Source organism: Coregonus lavaretus (genome assembly GCF_964263955.1).
Source record: "Coregonus lavaretus genome assembly, chromosome: 14".
In the NCBI taxonomy this organism is placed as follows: domain Eukaryota; kingdom Metazoa; phylum Chordata; class Actinopteri; order Salmoniformes; family Salmonidae; genus Coregonus; species Coregonus lavaretus.
Window position 1 is genome coordinate 16,547,535 of NC_140001.1, and position 17,535 is coordinate 16,565,069.

Sequence of the window (17,535 nt, forward strand, 5' to 3'; positions counted from 1 at the left end):
CTCTCTCTCTCTCTCTCTCTCTCTCTCTCTCTCTCTCTCTCTCTCTCTCTCTCTCTCTCTCTCTCTCTCTCTCTGTCTATCTGGGTGTGATGCCCCAGGCCATGCTGGGTAAGGTAAGGACGGATGCGGCTCGTAAGAAGGGCGTGGGGGAGGTACAGAATAGACACCGGCTCATCCCCATGGGCCGGAAGATCTACGAGTTCTACAATGCCCCCATCGTCAAGTTCTGGTTTCACACAGTGAGTCTGCTTTTAGGGCTTGTTGCTACCTAGAACCATAAAGTGTTTTTGGGGGGATTAGATCGTTTTCACAGAGAACCCAGTAGATAGATGCAGTGTGTGACACAGTGTGTCTCTTTCTAGGTCTCTGTCTGTGTCTGTGTGCATTGTCTGTACAAGCACAACATTTTAATCTTCATCTTCCATTTCCCATGGTGGCTCTTTCAGTCCACCAGTCCAATGACACCACCAAAAGCCCTCCCCAACAGGGAGCGTCATCTCTTATTCATGGAGATAAAAAAAACACTCAAAGGAAAGCCGTTCTCTCCCTCCCTGTAACCGTAGGGTCAGAAAAACCCATATCAAATTAATGGATTCATTTTAGGAACAGATGCACTGTAACTCGGTCAGGGAATCATCATGATCTGCTTTGCATTCAAAACCAACCTCTGTGATGTTTCCTCTCCTGCAGTAGTTGTCTTATCTACAAAGCAGCCATGAAAATGAATATGAACACAGTCTTGTCACACTGCATTGTATTTTTTACCTCACTGCAGTTCAGTAGTGCATTTTTTATGGGTACAGTTATGGGTACTAAATAAGTTCATTTTTGGCAAACTATCACTTGTTCTGCCTATACCGCGGTGCAACCTAACTTTTCTGTGCTAAAACAATTTGAATGCCCTCTAAGACTACTTAACCCTCCCGTTGTCCTAGGGTCAAAATGACCCGCCACTGTGTTGAACCAACTTTATTTAATTTTTATATTTTTTGGATCATTTGTGAGAAGGAGGCAGTGATACTTTCTTTAAAGTCTCACTGACTCCTTCTCACAAATGATCCCAAAAATATAAAAATTAAATAAAGTTGGTTCAACACAGTGGCGGGTCATTTTGACCCTAGGACAACGGGAGGGTTAAGACCCACTTATGACCCACACCTTATGTCGTCTGTAAGACCGTCTGCATGCACTGAAGACTCCCCACATGCTCCGGGAGACCCTAAAACTGTGTGTTTGTCCCCAGATGGCCTATGTGGCGTACCTGATGCTGTTTAACTATATTGTTCTGGTGAAGATGGACTTGTGGCCCTCACCGCAAGAGTGGATCGTCATCGCTTACATCTTCACCAATGGCATCGAGAAGATGAGAGAGGTAGGGCAGGACACACATATACAGAGAGATGGTTCAACTCCAGGATTTCTCATGGCTTTTTCAATACAGTCAAACATACACAGACACAATACAGTCTATAACACAGACACATGCTAGAGAGGTGGGGGGATTTGCACATTATGAAGTGTGTCATTCTAGTCAATCAACCACAGATTTTCCAATGCAAGATCAAATTAAATACAGGAGAAAAATTCCAGTGGCCAAATGAAACTATCCTACTAAGATCCCTGCACTCTCTGTCAGCATCCTAAAACAACAGATATTCGCATTCGTCATCATTTCCAAACCTGTACCCATTTATGTAGAACAGATTCTTCAGTGACCTTTTATAGGCCTGCACTCTCACATGGCCAGCACTCTGAAGTGCGTCTCTCTCTCTCTCTCTTTCCCTCTTTCTCCCGCTCTCTCTCCCTCCATCCCTCCCTCCTTGTCTACCTCCCCCAGATTCTGATGTCGGAGCCGGGGAAGCTGTTGCAGAAGGTGAAGGTGTGGCTCCAGGAGTACTGGAACATCACGGACCTCATGGCCATCCTCATCTTCTCCGTGGGCATGGTGCTCCGCCTCCAGGAGCCGCCCCTCATGAGTTACGGCCGGGTCATCTACTGCGTCAACATCATCTATTGGTACATCCGGCTGCTCGACATCTTTGGCGTCAACAAGTACCTGGGCCCCTATGTCATGATGATCGGCAAGATGGTGAGGGGGCGGAGTCTGTCACTGGCTGTGTGCACTTGCACACTCCCAGTCATGGATTTAACAACGGTGGAAAATCCCTCCAGCCAATGCTTACACCAGTCCAATGCTTTGAATACCATGATGTGGAGTGTGCAAATGCAACATTCAGGAGAAGGGCAGAGAATCTGGATGCAGCCTATCTTTTGGTTTGCCTGTCTGTCCGTCTGTCTTTCTCTCTGTCTGTATGTCTGCCTGTCTGTTGGTTGGTGTCTAATGTTCTACTTAATTGCTCACTTAATGAGAATGCTATAAAGATGAATGAGTTATATATTAGTTTAAAACATTCTCCCTGTCTCCCTTTTTGTCATCCTCTTTCTCCTCCCTCCCACTCCTTCTCTGTCTCAGATGATTGACATGATGTACTTTGTGATCATCATGCTGGTAGTGTTGATGAGTTTCGGAGTGGCCAGGCAGGCCATCCTGAATCCCAATGAGGACCCGTCCTGGATGCTGGCTCGGAACATCTTCTTCATGCCTTACTGGATGATCTATGGAGAAGTGTTCGCTGATCAGATCGACCGTAAGCCCACAAGGGGTGGTGGATGTGGGGGGAGGGAGGGAGGGGGAAAGGGTGGTGGAGTGGTGGAGAGTCGAGCTCGGCGTGTAAGGCTGCCCGCTCCTCCAACACATACACACACACTCAGCAGAATAGCTGAAGTCATCCAGGTGCTGAAATGCCACGCACTTGGAACCTCTCAGTTCCCCCCAGGGGGAACTATATTAGTGCAACGAAAGACATTGGTGGCCGGATTGGTTCTTATTCACGCTGGTCATGCAAATGTAATATTGCACAAAAAAATACCCATATTATATTTTCTGACAACAGCAGAGGACAGATCACTAACAACTCACATTATCTCAGTGATGAGGTCAGGTGATGTCTAACAGCAGGTAACATTGCTTAGTAATTTAGTCATCGACTCAAATAAGGTACATGATTGCTCTCTGAATGCACCATCTGTTTTGAGGGAGTGCGTGTGTGCGTGTGTGAGAGTGTATAGAATGGAAGGACTAGCCCAAAGCTGGAGATCTGAAATAATGCTGTCATTCTTTGTTTCAGATGTGCATAGTAGGAAGCTAAAGCACAGGCTGAATTCAAAACTCTGGATGATCGAAAATCAGTTTCGAGCTCATGGAACCTGGCGTAATAATGGTCCATACCAACATTGCTATGTTCAATCAGAATGCCAGTTAATCGATAATTAGACCCACCCCCGTCCCGTCCCCTCCCTACACCATTCCAGCCTCACTGCCATACCATCACTGCACCCTCATCTAGGGGCTGCTATTGAGTCAGATATGCACATAGAGATGGATAGAGGGTGCACTTTCCATAAAACCTGTTTTAGCATTGAAGGTTTTCACCATTTTAATGTAGTCAACTGGGAGGGACTTTCTATGGGTTGTGGAGGGAAGAATTCCATCCTGGTCAGCAGGAGGGATCATCCAATGATTTATACTCCTGAGCAAACATTCCAGCACTTCAGGTGGCAATAAATCACCAACCTTCGCTTTATGCCTGTTCAGATTATACACACTCCTGCACAGTAGGTGGCAGTATGCACCTTTTCCGTTTTTTTATGGCCCGCCAATGAACTCATAAAAGTAGAAAAGATGGAGATAGCCCTCAGTGGCAATGCCCATGCTGTCACAGACGCTATAATGGCACAGATATAAAGATGAGTCCTCTATCTATCTCTATGAGATAGCCCTCAATGGAGATGCCCATGCTGTCACAGATGCTATAATGGCACAGATATAAGGATGAGTCCTCTATCTATCTCTATGAGATAGCCCTCAGTGGCGATGCCCATGCTGTCACAGAAGCTATCAATGGCAAAGATAGGAGGTGTGTCCTCTTTACCATCTCTATGGTTAAGCATGCAGCACGACATACTGACAGGTCAATAACTGTGTTTCATGGCAGTAGCACTCTTGTTTGGTTTCATTTGGTTTATTTATTTGTTTATTTTGATGACATTACTAAATCTCAAAGGAAACTATCATTGTTACAGACATGCTCCTTTGACATTATCACTATTTTGTTTTATTTTGGAAAAGTAAGGCTGCCAGGTAAACCCAGTCATTATTGCCATCCCCCAATGTCAGCTCTGCTATCACTAGAGATTGTAACATCCCTACAATGTCATCTAGACACGCAAACTCACAATAATGTACTCTCAACCATACTCTCATAGATGCGCAAATACTCATACACACTTGAAAATACAACCAAACATACACAAACACACACACACACACACACGCAGATTCGTATATATATATACACACACACACACACACACACAAATCAAAAGCGCACCTACACATTTCAAAAGCACCCCTAAACTCAAATGCACTTAGATACAGAATATTATTCTGAATTTACACACACACACAATCACACACAAACAAACATGAACATATCATACCCTGTCATCATCTGCAATCTGTTTTTTCACGTGGTTCAGTTGTCAGAGTTTTTTACCCAATTTCTTTGAGTGTAAAATTGTGAGATAGAGAGATAGCAAATTACTTCAGTTCTCTACCTTTGGGCTGCCTTGTGTGATCAATTGAAATCCAGAGATGAGTATGAATATAATGATTCATAGGCAAACAAACAAATGAGCATCCAAAGTGAAAGTGCTGAGTGTTCCCATTATAAGCCACAGCAACTGAACCATCACTGATGGAAAAAACGTATGATGTATCTTAAATACATTTCAATTGATCTGTAGTATAGTCATTATTCAGCTAGGCTATGGCACGCATGTGACAATATAATTTAAACATCATGCCATGTTTAAACATATTGGGAATGTAAGTTATTGACAATATATTTTTGAATATATTGTGAGAGACACATTTCAGCACATAACACCTTTCCATTCTAGTGCTCACTCCTTCCTATCCCCTCCAAACAATATGCATATATACAGTATATTATGCCTCTTGTTTGTTTGCTAAACTTGAAGAATTTGTTGTTCTGTTTATTTGTTGGTTTGTTTATTTTAGATGTCAGCATAGTGATTGTCTGTTCGGTGTGATTGCCTGGGTTTGCTTGTATGTATGTTTTTATTGTATGTTGACATCTTCCTTTAATTTGATTTTGTGTTCGTCTTATGTTGGCTTGCTTGTCTAGTTGTTGTCTGTATATTAATTTGTTTTGACACACAATTGGCTTTTACAGTATGTTTGCCTTTATTTGTTATGTTTGTCGGAGAAACTCTCTTTAGGCTGGCTACCCATTTGTTTTGTCTTGTGACACAATCTGTGATACCTTGTGTGTCATCCTGACCCTGTGGTTGTGTCATTGTGCTTAGCTCCGTGTGGTCAGAATATCACCACAGAGGACGGGCATGTTGTGGCTCTGCCGCCCTGTAAGACGGGAGCCTGGATCGTTCCTGCCATCATGGCCTGCTACCTTCTGGTGGCCAACATCCTGCTGGTCAACCTGCTCATCGCTGTTTTCAAGTATGTTCTCTCTCTCTCTCTCTCTCTCTCTCTCTCTCTCTCTGTCTGTCTCGCTCTGTAGACCTACACTCTCCTTATGCCCACTCGTTTATACATAGCAGGGCCTTGTCCAGAAACAACCCCTAGCTCCTACCCCCAGACACTTGTGGAAATCCGAGTCGATTTTAAAGGTTTAAGCAAATGTATATGTTTAGGCCAGGGATGTAAACAAATTTGTGCACAAATTTGAGAGAAATAAGCTTTTTGTGCGTATGGAACATTTCTGGGATTTTTTATTTCAGCGCATTAAACATGGGACCAACACTTTGCATGTTGCGTTTATATTTTTCTTCAGTGCATATTCCATCTGCATAGGGTTGGTTTGACATTTTGGTTGTTACTGTCTGTTGTCATAGTAACACCTTCTTTGAGGTGAAGTCCATCTCCAACCAGGTGTGGAAGTTCCAGAGGTACCAGCTCATCATGACCTTCTACGAGCGGCCCATCCTCCCCCCCCCCCTCATCATCTTCAGTCACATGACCATGGTCCTCAAGCACCTGTGCTGTCGCTGGCGGAAGCACGACGATGAGGAGAGAGATTATGGCCTGAGTGAGTACAGCCTAGAGCCAAATCATTTAGAAATGTGTCCTTCCTTCTTTCCTTTTACCCTTTGTTGCTTTTCTTCATCCTTCCATCACAGAGCTCTTCATCACTGAAGATGAGCTGAAGAAAGTGCATGACTTTGAGGAGCAGTGCATCGAGGAGTACTTCCGCGAGAAGGATGACCGTTTCAACTCCTCAAATGACGAGAGGATCCGAGTGACGTCAGAGAGGTTCGACATGGGCATACATAATCCTGTCATACTTAAGTGCAACATATGATGTAGGCTCATACTTTGTTGACATTATTTCCAGAAAAGGACAATATAATTGCTTTCACCCCCTCCTCTCTTTCTCTCCCTCCTCTCTCCCACTCCCCCTTCTCTCTCTCTCTCCCTGTCCCCTTTCTTCTCTCTCTCTCTCGCTCTCTCTCTCTCTCTCTCTCTCTCGCACTTTCTCCTTCTCTCTCTGTCTCTCTCCCTCTTTCTCCTTCTCTCTCGCTCTCTCTCTCTCCCTCTCTCACTCTCTCTCACTCCTTTCTCCTTCTCTCTCTCTTTCTCCTCTCTCTCTCGCTCTCTCTCTTTCTCCTCTCTCTCTCCCTCTTTCTACTTCTCTCTCTCCCTCTTTCTCCTCTCTCTCTATCTCTCTCTCTCTCTCTCTCTCTCTCTCTCTCTCTCTCTCTCTCTCTTTCTCCTCTCTCTATCTCTCTTTCTACTTCTCTCTCTCCCTCTTTCTCCTTCTCTCTCTCTCTCTCCCTCTTTCTACTTCTCTCTCTCCCTCTTTCTCCTTCTCTCTCTCTCACTCCCTCTTTCTCCTTCTCTCTCTCTCACTCCCTCTTTCTCATTCTCTCTCTCCTCTCCCTCTTTCTCGTTCTGTCTCTCATTCTCTCTCCCTCTTTCTCCGTCTCTCTCTCTCACTCCCTCTTTCTCGTTCTCTCTCTCTCTCTCCCTCTTTCTCCATCTCTCTCTCTCACTCCCTCTTTCTCGTTCTCTCTCTCTCTCTCCCTCTTTCTCGTTCTCTCTCTCTCTCTCCCTCTTTCTCCGTCTCTCTCTCTCCTTTCTCTCTCTCCCTTTTATTTTCTTCTCTCTCTTTACATGTTGTTGCAGTATCATGTACATGTTTAAAGTGATGTTTAAATACAGTACACAACAAATTGACAGTACAAAATTCATAACAGTTACATACCAATGAAAGAGACTAGCCTGCTGGCCTTACTGGGTGGATAGGAACATTAGCCCGGGCTGTTTAGGAGGGATATCACACCTGGCACAAATGATTGTCTAGTTCTGTTTTTCCTGCAGTGGAGTGCCCTCCCTCTCTCTCTCTCTCTCTCTCTCTCTCTCTCTCCCTCTCTCACTCTCTCTCACTCCTTTCTCCTTCTCTCTCTCTTTCTCCTCTCTCTCTCGCTCTCTCTCTTTCTCCTCTCTCTCTCCCTCTTTCTATCAATCAATTTTCAATCAATTTTATTTTATATAGCCCTTCTTACATCAGCTAATATCTCGAAGTGCTGTACAGAAACCCAGCCTAAAACCCCAAACAGCTAGTAATGCAGGTGTAGAAGCACGGTGGCTAGGAAAAACTCCCTAGAAAGGCGAAAACCTAGGAAGAAACCTAGAGAGGAACCAGGCTATGAGGGGTGGCCAGTCCTCTTCTGGCTGTGCCGGGTGGAGATTATAACAGAACCATGCCAAGATGTTCAAAAATGTTCATAAGTGACAAGCATGGTCAAATAATAATCAGGAATAAATCTCAGTTGGCTTTTCATAGCCGATCATTAAGAGTTGAAAACAGCAGGTCTGGGACAGGTAGGGGTTCCATAACCGCAGGCAGAACAGTTGAAACTGGAATAGCAGCAAGGCCAGGCGGACTGGGGACAGCAAGGAGTCACCACGGCCGGTAGTCCCGACGTATGGTCCTAGGGCTCAGGTCTCTCAGTTGGCTTTTCATAGCCGATCATTAAGAGTTGAAAACAGCAGGTCTGGGACAGGTAGGGGTTTCGTAGCCGCAGGCAGAACAGTTGAAACTGGAATAGCAGCAAGGCCAGGCGGACTGGGGACAGCAAGGTGTCATCATGCCCGGTAGTCCTGACGTATGGTCCTAGGGCTCAGGTTCTCAGAGAGAAAGAGAGAACGAGAGAATTAGAGAGAGCATACTTAAATTCACACAGGACACTGGATAAGACAGGAGAAGTACTCCAGGTATAACCAACTAACCCCAGCCCCCCGACACATAAACTACTGCAGCATAAATACTGGATGCTGAGACAGGAGCGGTCCGGAGACACTGTGGCCCCATCCGAAGAAACCCCCGGACAGGGCCAAACAGGAAGGATATAACCCCACCCACTCCGCCAAAGCACAGCCCCCGCACCACTAGAGGGATATCCCCAACCACCAACTTACAATCCTGAGACAAGGCCGAGTATAGCCCACAGAGGTCTCCACCACAGCACAAACCAAGGGGGGGGCGCCAACCCAGACAGGAAGATCACGTCAGTAACTCAACCCACTCAAGTGACGCACCCCTCCCAGGGACGGCATGAAAGAGCACCAGCAAGCCAGTGACTCAGCCCCTGCAACAGGGTTAGAGGCAGAGAACCCCAGTGGAGAGGGGAACCGGCCTGGCAGAGACAGCAAGGGCTGTTCGTTGCTCCAGCCTTTCCGTTCACCTTCACACTCCTGGGCCAGACTACACTCAATCATATGACCTACTGAAGAGATAAGTCTTCAGTAAAGACTTAAAGGTTGAGACCGAGTCTGCGTCTCTCACATGGGTAGGCAGACTGTTCCATAAAAATGGAGATCTATAGGAGAAAGCCCTGCCTCCCGCTGTTTGCTTAGAAATTCTAGGGACAATTAGGAGGCCTGCGTCTTGTGACCGTAGCGTACGTATTGGTATGTACGGCAGGACCAACTCGGAAAGATAGGTAGGAGCAAGCCCATGTAACGCTTTATAGGTTAACAGTAAAACCTTGAAATCAGCCCTTGCCTTAACAGGAAGCCAGTGTAGGGAAGCTAGCACTGGAGTAATATGATCAAATTTCTTGGTTCTAGTCAGGATTCTAGCAGCCGTATTTAGCACTAACTGAAGTTTATTTAGTGCTTTATCCGGGTAGCCGGAAAATAGAGCATTGCAGTAGTCTAACCTAGAAGTAACAAATGCATGGATTAATTTTTCTGCATCATTTTTGGACAGAAAATTTCTGATTTTTGCAATGTTACGTAGATGGAAAAAAGCTGTCCTTGAAACAGTCTTGATATGTTCGTCAAAAGAGAGATCAGGGTCAAGAGTAACGCCGAGGTCCTTCACAGTTTTATTTGAGACGACTTTACAACCATCAAGATGAATTGTCAGATTTAACAGAAGATCTCTTTGTTTCTTGGGACCTAGAACAAGCATCTCTGTTTTGTCCGAGTTTAAAAGTAAAAAGTTTTCAGCCATCCACTTCCTTATGTCTGAAACACAGGCTTCTAGCGAGGGCAATTTTGGGGCTTCACCATGTTTCATTGAAATGTACAGCTGTGTGTCATCCGCATAGCAGTGAAAGTTAACATTATGTTTTCGAATAACATCCCCAAGAGGTAAAATATATAGTGAAAACAATAGTGGTCCTAAAACGGAACCTTGAGGAACACCGAAATGTACAGTTGATTTGTCGGAGGACAGACCATTCACAGAGACAAACTGATATCTTTCCGACAGGTAGGATCTAAACCAGGCCAGAACTTGTCCGTGTAGACCAATTTGGGTTTCCAGTCTCTCCAAAAGAATGTGGTGATCGATGGTGTCAAAGGCAGCACTAAGGTCTAGTAGCACGAGGACAGATGCAGAGCCTCGGTCTGACGCCATTAAAAGGTCATTTACCACCTTCACAAGTGCAGTCTCAGTGCTATGATGGGGTCTAAAACCAGACTGAAGCATTTCGTATACATTGTTTGTCTTCAGAAAGGCAGTGAGTTGCTGCGCAACAGCTTTTTCTAAAATTTTTGAGAGGAATGGAAGATTCGATATAGGCCGATAGTTTTTTATATTTTCCGGGTCAAGGTTTGGCTTTTTCAAGAGAGGCTTTATCACTGCCACTTTTAGTGAGTTTGGTACACATCCGGTGGATAGAGAGCTGTTTATTATGTTCAACATAGGAGGGCCAAGCACAGGAAGCAGCTCCTTCAGCAGTTTAGTAGGAATAGGATCCAGTATGCAGCTTGAAGGTTTAGAGGCCATGATTATTTTCATCATTGTGTCAAGAGATATAGTACTAAAACACTTAAGTGTCTCTCCCGATCCCAGGCCCTCGCAGAGCTGTGCAGATCCAGGACAGCTAAGCCCTGGAGGAATACGCAGATTCAAAGAGGAGTCCGTAATTTGCTTTCTAATGGTCATGATCTTTTCCTCAAAGAAGTTCATGAATTTATCACTGCTGAAGTGAAAGCCATCCTCTCTTGGGGAATGCTGCTTTTTAGTTAGCTTTGCAACAGTATCAAAAATAAATTTTGGATTGTTCTTATTTTCCTCGATTAAGTTGGAAAAGTAGGATGATCGAGCAGCAGTGAGGGCTCTTCGGTACTGCACGGTACTGTCTTTCCAAGCTAGTCGGAAGACTTCCAGTTTGGTGTGGCGCCATTTCCGTTCCAATTTCCTGGAAGCTTGCTTCAAAGCTCGGGTATTTTCTGTATACCAGGGAGCTAGTTTCTTATGACAAATGTTTTTCGTTTTTAGGGGTGCAACTGCATCTAGGGTATTGCGCAAGGTTAAATTGAGTTCCTCAGTTAAGTGGTTAACTGATTTTTGTCCTCTGACGTCCTTGGGTAGGCAGAAGGAGTCTGGAAGGGCATCAATGAATTTTTGTGTTGTTTGAGAATTTATTCTACTTGAGAATTTATTCTACTTCTCTCTCTCCCTCTTTCTCCTCTCTCTCTCTCTCTCTCTCTCTCTCTCTCTCTCTCTCTCTCTCTCTCTCTTTCTCCTCTCTCTCTCTCTCCCTCTTTCTCCTTCTCTCTCTCCCTCTTTCTCCTTCTCTCTCTCTCTCCCTCTTTCTAATTCTCTCTCTCCCTCTTTCTCCTTCTCTCTCTCTCACTCCCTCTTTCTCGTTCTCTCTCTCCTCTCCCTCTTTCTCGTTCTGTCTCTCATTCTCTCTCCCTCTTTCTCCGTCTCTCTCTCTCTCACTCCCTCTTTCTCGTTCTCTCTCTCTCTCCCTCTTTCTCCATCTCTCTCTCTCACTCCCTCTTTCTCGTTCTCTCTCTCTCTCTCCCTCTTTCTCGTTCTCTCTCTCTCTCTCTCTCCCTCTTTCTCTGTCTCTCTCTCTCCTTTCTCTCTCTCCCTTTTATTTTCTTCTCTCTCTTTACATGTTGTTGCAGTATCATGTACATGTTTAAAGTGATGTTTAAATACAGTACACAACAAATTGACAGTACAAAATTCATAACAGTTACATACCAATGAAAGAGACTAGCCTGCTGGCCTTACTGGGTGGATAGGAACATTAGCCCGGGCTGTTTAGGAGGGATATCACACCTGGCACAAATTATTGTCTAGTTCTGTTTTTCCTGCAGTGGAGTGCCCTCCCTCTCTCTCTCTCTCTCTCTCTCTCCTTCTCTCTCTCTCTCTCCTTTCCTCACTCTCTCTCTCTCTCTCTCTCTCTCTCTCTCTCTGTGTGTCTCTCTCGCTCTGTCTCTCTCTCTCCCTTTTCTTCTCTCTATCTCTCTCTTTATCTCCTTTTTCTCTGTCTGTTTCAGAGTGGAGAACATGGCCATGCGTCTGGAGGAGGTGAATGAGAGAGAACACTTCATGAAGTCATCTCTGCAGACTGTGGACATACGGCTGGCCCAGATGGAGGAACTGATTGGTCGGATCGCTGTGGCTCTTGAGCGAGTCACGGGGGTGGAGCGGGGCGAGGTCAACAAGGCCCGCTCACGCACCTCATCCGACTGCACAGACTCGGCCTACATGCTGCGTCAGGGTGAGTGCCCAGATGCGGCTTACATCCTGCGCCAGAGCAGCTTCAACAGCCAAGAGGGGAACTCCTACCGGGTCAATGAGGGTGCAGAGGGCTCCATGTCACCACCCTCCCCCACCAGCCTGGCCACGCGCACACGCAGTCACTCCTTCTACGCGGGCGGAGGTCGTGAGCGAGCTGGGGCCGACAGGGCTGAAAGGGCAGACCGTTTCCTCAAGGAGCGCTCCTTCAGCCTGCACCGGGCCAATAGCTCACAGTCGGTGGCCTCGGGTACCGCCCCCAAGGAGTCTAAGCCCCTCCCACTGGCCACGCTGTCCATCTCCCAGCAGCACCGCCCCTCTTCCTGCATCGACATCTATGTGTCGGCGTCCGAGGAGGCGGGGCCAGCCGAGGTCTTCTCGGACCCGCTGAGGATGGCCCCTCCCCTCTGGCATGACTCCTCGCTCCACTCTGAGATTATGGAGGCGGTGCTGTCGAGCGGGAGGGACTACGGTGGCGGCAGCGGTTTGGGCGACAGACACTCGGAGGGTGGGGCCGTGTTCGAGGACAGTGCGGCTGCAGACCTTTCGCTATGCTCCGCCCAACTTCTCCCAGAAAACACCATGCCACCCTGGGACCTGGACCCCTCTCCGCCCCCGTCAGCGGGACCGCTGGAGCGCTCCAAGAGCAGCCGCTACCTGTCCACTGGCGGCAGGGGCTACCTAGAAGAGACTCAGCTGGTCAAGTCTCACAGCCTCATGTTTACCCCACGAGGCTGCTACGGAGGCCTAGGGGCAGGGGTTCAGGTCAAAGCGGCTGAGTACACCAGCATCACTGACTGCATAGACACCAGGTGTGTCTCCGCCCCTTACACCACCGCAGAGCGCTCCCACTCCCCCGGAGGCTCCACCTCATTCCCCTTCAATAAGCCCCCGGACATGGGCTCCTCCCACCCAGAGCGCGAGGCCGAGCTCAGCCATACAGAGTCAGACCCTGAAGACCCAGAGGACCTGGCTCCGGCCCCCGAACCCCATCGCATGGGGAGAGGCTTAAGAGGGGCGAGTGGGACCCCCTTCTGCTCGCCCTTCTCCAGGCTGGAACGAGCCAACAGCTGTTCCTCAGATGACTCCTCCCACCCATCATTGGCCCCTCCTTCACACAGAAAAAGCCTGTCGGTCAGTGAGAGGATGGAGAGGGGTGCAGACCGTGGGGGGCTGGGGGGACCCAGGAACCCCTTCCTGAGGAGCAAGTCTGGGGCGCGGCCCGACGCCAAGACAGACAGCCTCTCCATGAGAAAGCTGACCACACACTCTGCGTACAGCAGCTTCGACAGCAGACACAACTACACGTGACAATGATGAAGGAAACAGGACAGGGACAGGGCACACTCTGTTATACAGGACCATAGGGCCGGCCAGGGGGAAAGGCAAGGGTCATGGGGAGGGCTCCTACCAGTGTAAAACAAAGTGCTATGAAGCTAGGGTAGTTCTTACCTCCTCCTGAAGCTGACTCTCGTTGTGTGTTTGGTGATGGAGGTTATGTGCCGTGTCTGTCTACCATCTTTTTAGTAAAGTCAACACACTGTTACTGCAATGCAACACGTCACAGAACACTAGTGTAGCCAAAATAGAAAGTATAAAAATGAAATCTCTGATAGGACAGTTTAGTCAGAGTCTTTAGAAAATAATGAACTTGGCTACCTGACAATATAAGACTGGAGGTCAGTATTGTCACCTCAACCCCAAATTTCCTCAGGTTCTCCTCAATTCCTCTTTGCCCTTAAACTGCCCATACTCATGGATATGACTCTATGCTTCTGTGCTTCCACCACTGAAATAGCACTCTTTCTTTCCATCACTGAAATAGCGGTCTTTCCACCACTGAAATTGCACTCTGTCTTTCCACCACTGACATAGCACTGCATGCTAAATCAGTAGCAGCAGTAGTAACCTTGTCCCCAGGGTAATTGTCCATATCGCATATAAGCCTGAAACTCCAATGACTCAAATCTGGCCTATGTGGTAGTAAAAATAAAAATAAATGACAAACATTTTTGATCTTAGCAAATTACATGACTGGGAGTTGTGGCTCCGAATCAGAAAACTTGTGGTGTGCTAGCAAGACGGAGGGAGGTGATTGATTAGAAATAAAGCCAATGGCTATGGATTAGGACTTTTTCCTGATCTTTCTATTGGGTTAATGAAGGCCACGTTTGAAGCTTTGGTCCACCAAACTACCCAAGCAGGCATAAGCGACATAAGCGGGCGCTTAGGGCCCCTGGCCGCTCGGGGGCCCCGACCCCCCAACAAAACTCAGTCTGGGAACTCAGGCGGCGTCTCAACCTACTGTTGAGAGTTAGAATAGTAGAATACACAAGGTGCAAGTTTGAAATTTGGTTGTGCATCAGCAGTTTATTTCTTGTTTTGTCATTCACTGACAGTCACTCAATTAGCCATGTCAGCTAACAATTTTTAGGTTGTTAAGTTAGTCTAGCCAGTTATATAAACTTGTAGTAATCAAAATGTGTAGAAATGCAGAAAACTTGCTTTTAAACTGCAACATTTTCTCTACACCCCATGGCAAAATGTGTAGAAAATGTTGATATTTTCTTTTATCTCCACCGTCAAGAGGGGGGCCACTAAAACATTTTGCCCACTTGGTGGAGGGGCCCCCAAAAGGCTAGAGCCGACCCTGTGTCAGAGCATTGGGGGGGGGGGGGGGGGGGGGGGCGGTTTCTGCTGAACTAGATTACAGCAGTAGTGACTACAGTAGAACACATGGAGACCAGTCAGCTGGTGATGCCTTTATCAATGGATAGAGACAATGAGCATTGCGCAGGTTGAATTTCTAGACATAATAGGGCTCTATTATGTATAATGCATGTCCCTGGTTTAAAATCCATGCACACTGACAGTCAAGTAGCATTGACCCAATAGAGTTCAGAGGTCAAAATCAGGGTAGTAAAATCGATTACCTACACAGCCTGAGTAACAGGGAAGATGGAACATTTTATTAAATGTAGACTCATCATAAGTGTATGTCTATTTACTTGCATTGACCAATCCCCAGGGCTTAGTGTTACTGTGGCCTACAGTGTAGAGGTATGAACAAAGTGTTAACATGCACACACACATAGTCATACATGCACTCTAATGCCATAAGGTGTATGGAATGGGTGAAGGAAAGCCAAAACAATTCCTCTAATGTAACAGTTTGTTTGAAAGCACCAGTGTGCGTCATCATTATTTCCATTGGATCTCATTTGCTCAGTGCAACACTCAAAACTGGGCACAAGAGGGGGCTGTGACCCTATTTAAGGAGTTCTTCATCCCAAACAGTAAACCCATGTTGAAATTAGAACACATCAAGATCAGACCCATTTCTATAGCCTTTTCACCAAGAAAACATCGAGCATGTCTGGTAATAGCGCTGCCCATTCCTTTCATTCCACTGGCAGCAGCATTCTGTTGCTTGGGTCTGACAAATGCTAGTCTCGGGTAGACAGACGTGGTAAACTCCTGTTCACTATGAATAGTGAGCTTCACGATGAGATGCCTGGATATCGAAGCTAGTCAGTAACTGGCCTATACACGATCATTGGATCCGTACTGCCTACTTGGCCATTCATTCATGATTTATTCTATTCAAATCGAAGCTCCAGACTAACCAGAGTAATCGCTTAGAATGGTCATCTGAAAACGGCAGAGAATACTGTACATTGCATGAGTAGGCTAGAAGAGAATGGTTACAGAACTGAATTCCACAAGATGGAGTTATTTGAAACATTGGCAAAAGAGTCTGCTCTATGAATCATATGCATTTTAAGAGACATAGAGGCACCTTTCAAGTTGATGTAAAAAATACTTTCTTTTTTTATGGCAGAGAATCAGTGTTTTTTTTTAATCTCTTAATTTATTACAACTAAAAATATCTGACAGAAGTGGAATACCTGTTACAACATGTTTTTAATAATGGAGCAAGATGAGTAACATTTACATCACAGGTTCTCAAATTAGATTTGATCAATATTAAATCACTTCAATTTAATTGCACTGCAATTGTTTTGATTGATTATATTTAACTATTTTGTTGCTTACAATGAATAATTGAATGGCTGTTTCAAATATGAACTGACTATTTATATATTCTCAGTGCTATTTTGTCTAATTTAAAGTATTTTGAATCATTACAAGCTTTTAACATTAATAAAAGGTGTCACCTATAAGCACTAAAAACGTATGTATTATATGATTCACTTAATATATTATGTGATAAATTACTATATTGTACATCACAATCATATTTAAGATATTTAATAATTTGCTATATTGTATGTTCATGAGCAGCTGTCAAAAATAAATACAAATATATTTTTTAATGTAGATTGGATAATTCAATGCAATACTCCGCTGCAAGCATTACCAAACTGAGGGTGCCTTTCAGGCATGGAGTAGCTATTTGAAATTCACAGTAACTAAAACATCTACATATATCTGCACATTTCTTTTGTTAGTAATTCTTCTCACAAATCTACATACTATGGACCCATGGTATCCTTTTCCTGTATTTCACAACTATTGGGATAATGCATTTCATTTCTGAAGTGTTTACAGCATTTTTTCTTACACTGGAAAAAGGCATTGATTTCATGGCTAAGAACATGCGCAAAAATTAGGAGATAGAACTAGGAGAGAGAACTAGGAGCTAGAACTAGGAAAGATAACTACTTTATGCCTTTTGAGGGTTTTGGGGGTGTGGGTGGGGGGGTGGGGGGGGGGGGGGGGGGTGCTAGCTGCTCTCTGTGTATCTTCACTATTGATCTTAATGTTTAATTTTCCTTATCAATGTCCAATACTATTGCAGAGTGTTTTCACACATTTCTTAAGCTGTTTCTTTGTCTTGTAAGGTCGTAGATGCGCGAGTGACGCTCAGCAAATGGAGGAAATGTGTTGTATGAGCTGAAAACCAAAAAATAAGGAATATTTCAATCTCTCTTGAACAGACAGGCCTCCACTAATCACTGTGCTTATGCATTCAACACACATTTTCATGGGACTCAGTTGTGTTCCATGAAACCCAACCCTCCCATCCATTTTGTGGACATAGGAGTCAAAGTTAAAACCAACTAAAACCAACTATAAGCTTTAATACGATCACAAAGTGTGAAGAATAGGTTGCTGGGCTTGGAGTTTTGTTGAAAACTAGTGTAAGCACATCCAACTTTCAGGTGCAGGGTACGTAAAGTATAGTCATGAAAAATAAATCAATACCCGCACAATGTTGGATACTCCTGTTGTTAGTTGTTGGTGGGGTTTTGTCTCACAATACATGGGATAGATCACTTTTTCAAAATGTCTAGTTGAAAAACAAGCTTTAAAAAAAGTTTACTAACTGTTTAAAAGATGGCTGAACACCTCATTG

At 45.3% G+C, this 17,535-nt stretch overlaps 1 protein-coding gene across 1 annotated transcript in view; it reads left to right on the plus strand.

Moving 5' to 3' along the window:
* LOC311141633 (transient receptor potential cation channel subfamily M member 3-like) overlaps window positions 1–13,466 on the plus strand; it is a gene marked incomplete at both ends in the record, with an annotated part of 163,498 nt that extends 150,032 nt beyond the window's left edge. The window contains 10 exon segments of the mRNA XM_084177024.1: window positions 99–239; window positions 1,244–1,372; window positions 1,838–2,089; window positions 2,474–2,648; window positions 3,189–3,286; window positions 3,288–3,318; window positions 5,452–5,602; window positions 5,998–6,191; window positions 6,283–6,415; window positions 11,915–13,466. Of these exon segments, the coding sequence (XP_084033150.1) occupies window positions 99–239; window positions 1,244–1,372; window positions 1,838–2,089; window positions 2,474–2,648; window positions 3,189–3,286; window positions 3,288–3,318; window positions 5,452–5,602; window positions 5,998–6,191; window positions 6,283–6,415; window positions 11,915–13,466 (2,856 nt within the window).
* Between the last annotated feature and the right edge of the window lie 4,069 nt (window positions 13,467–17,535).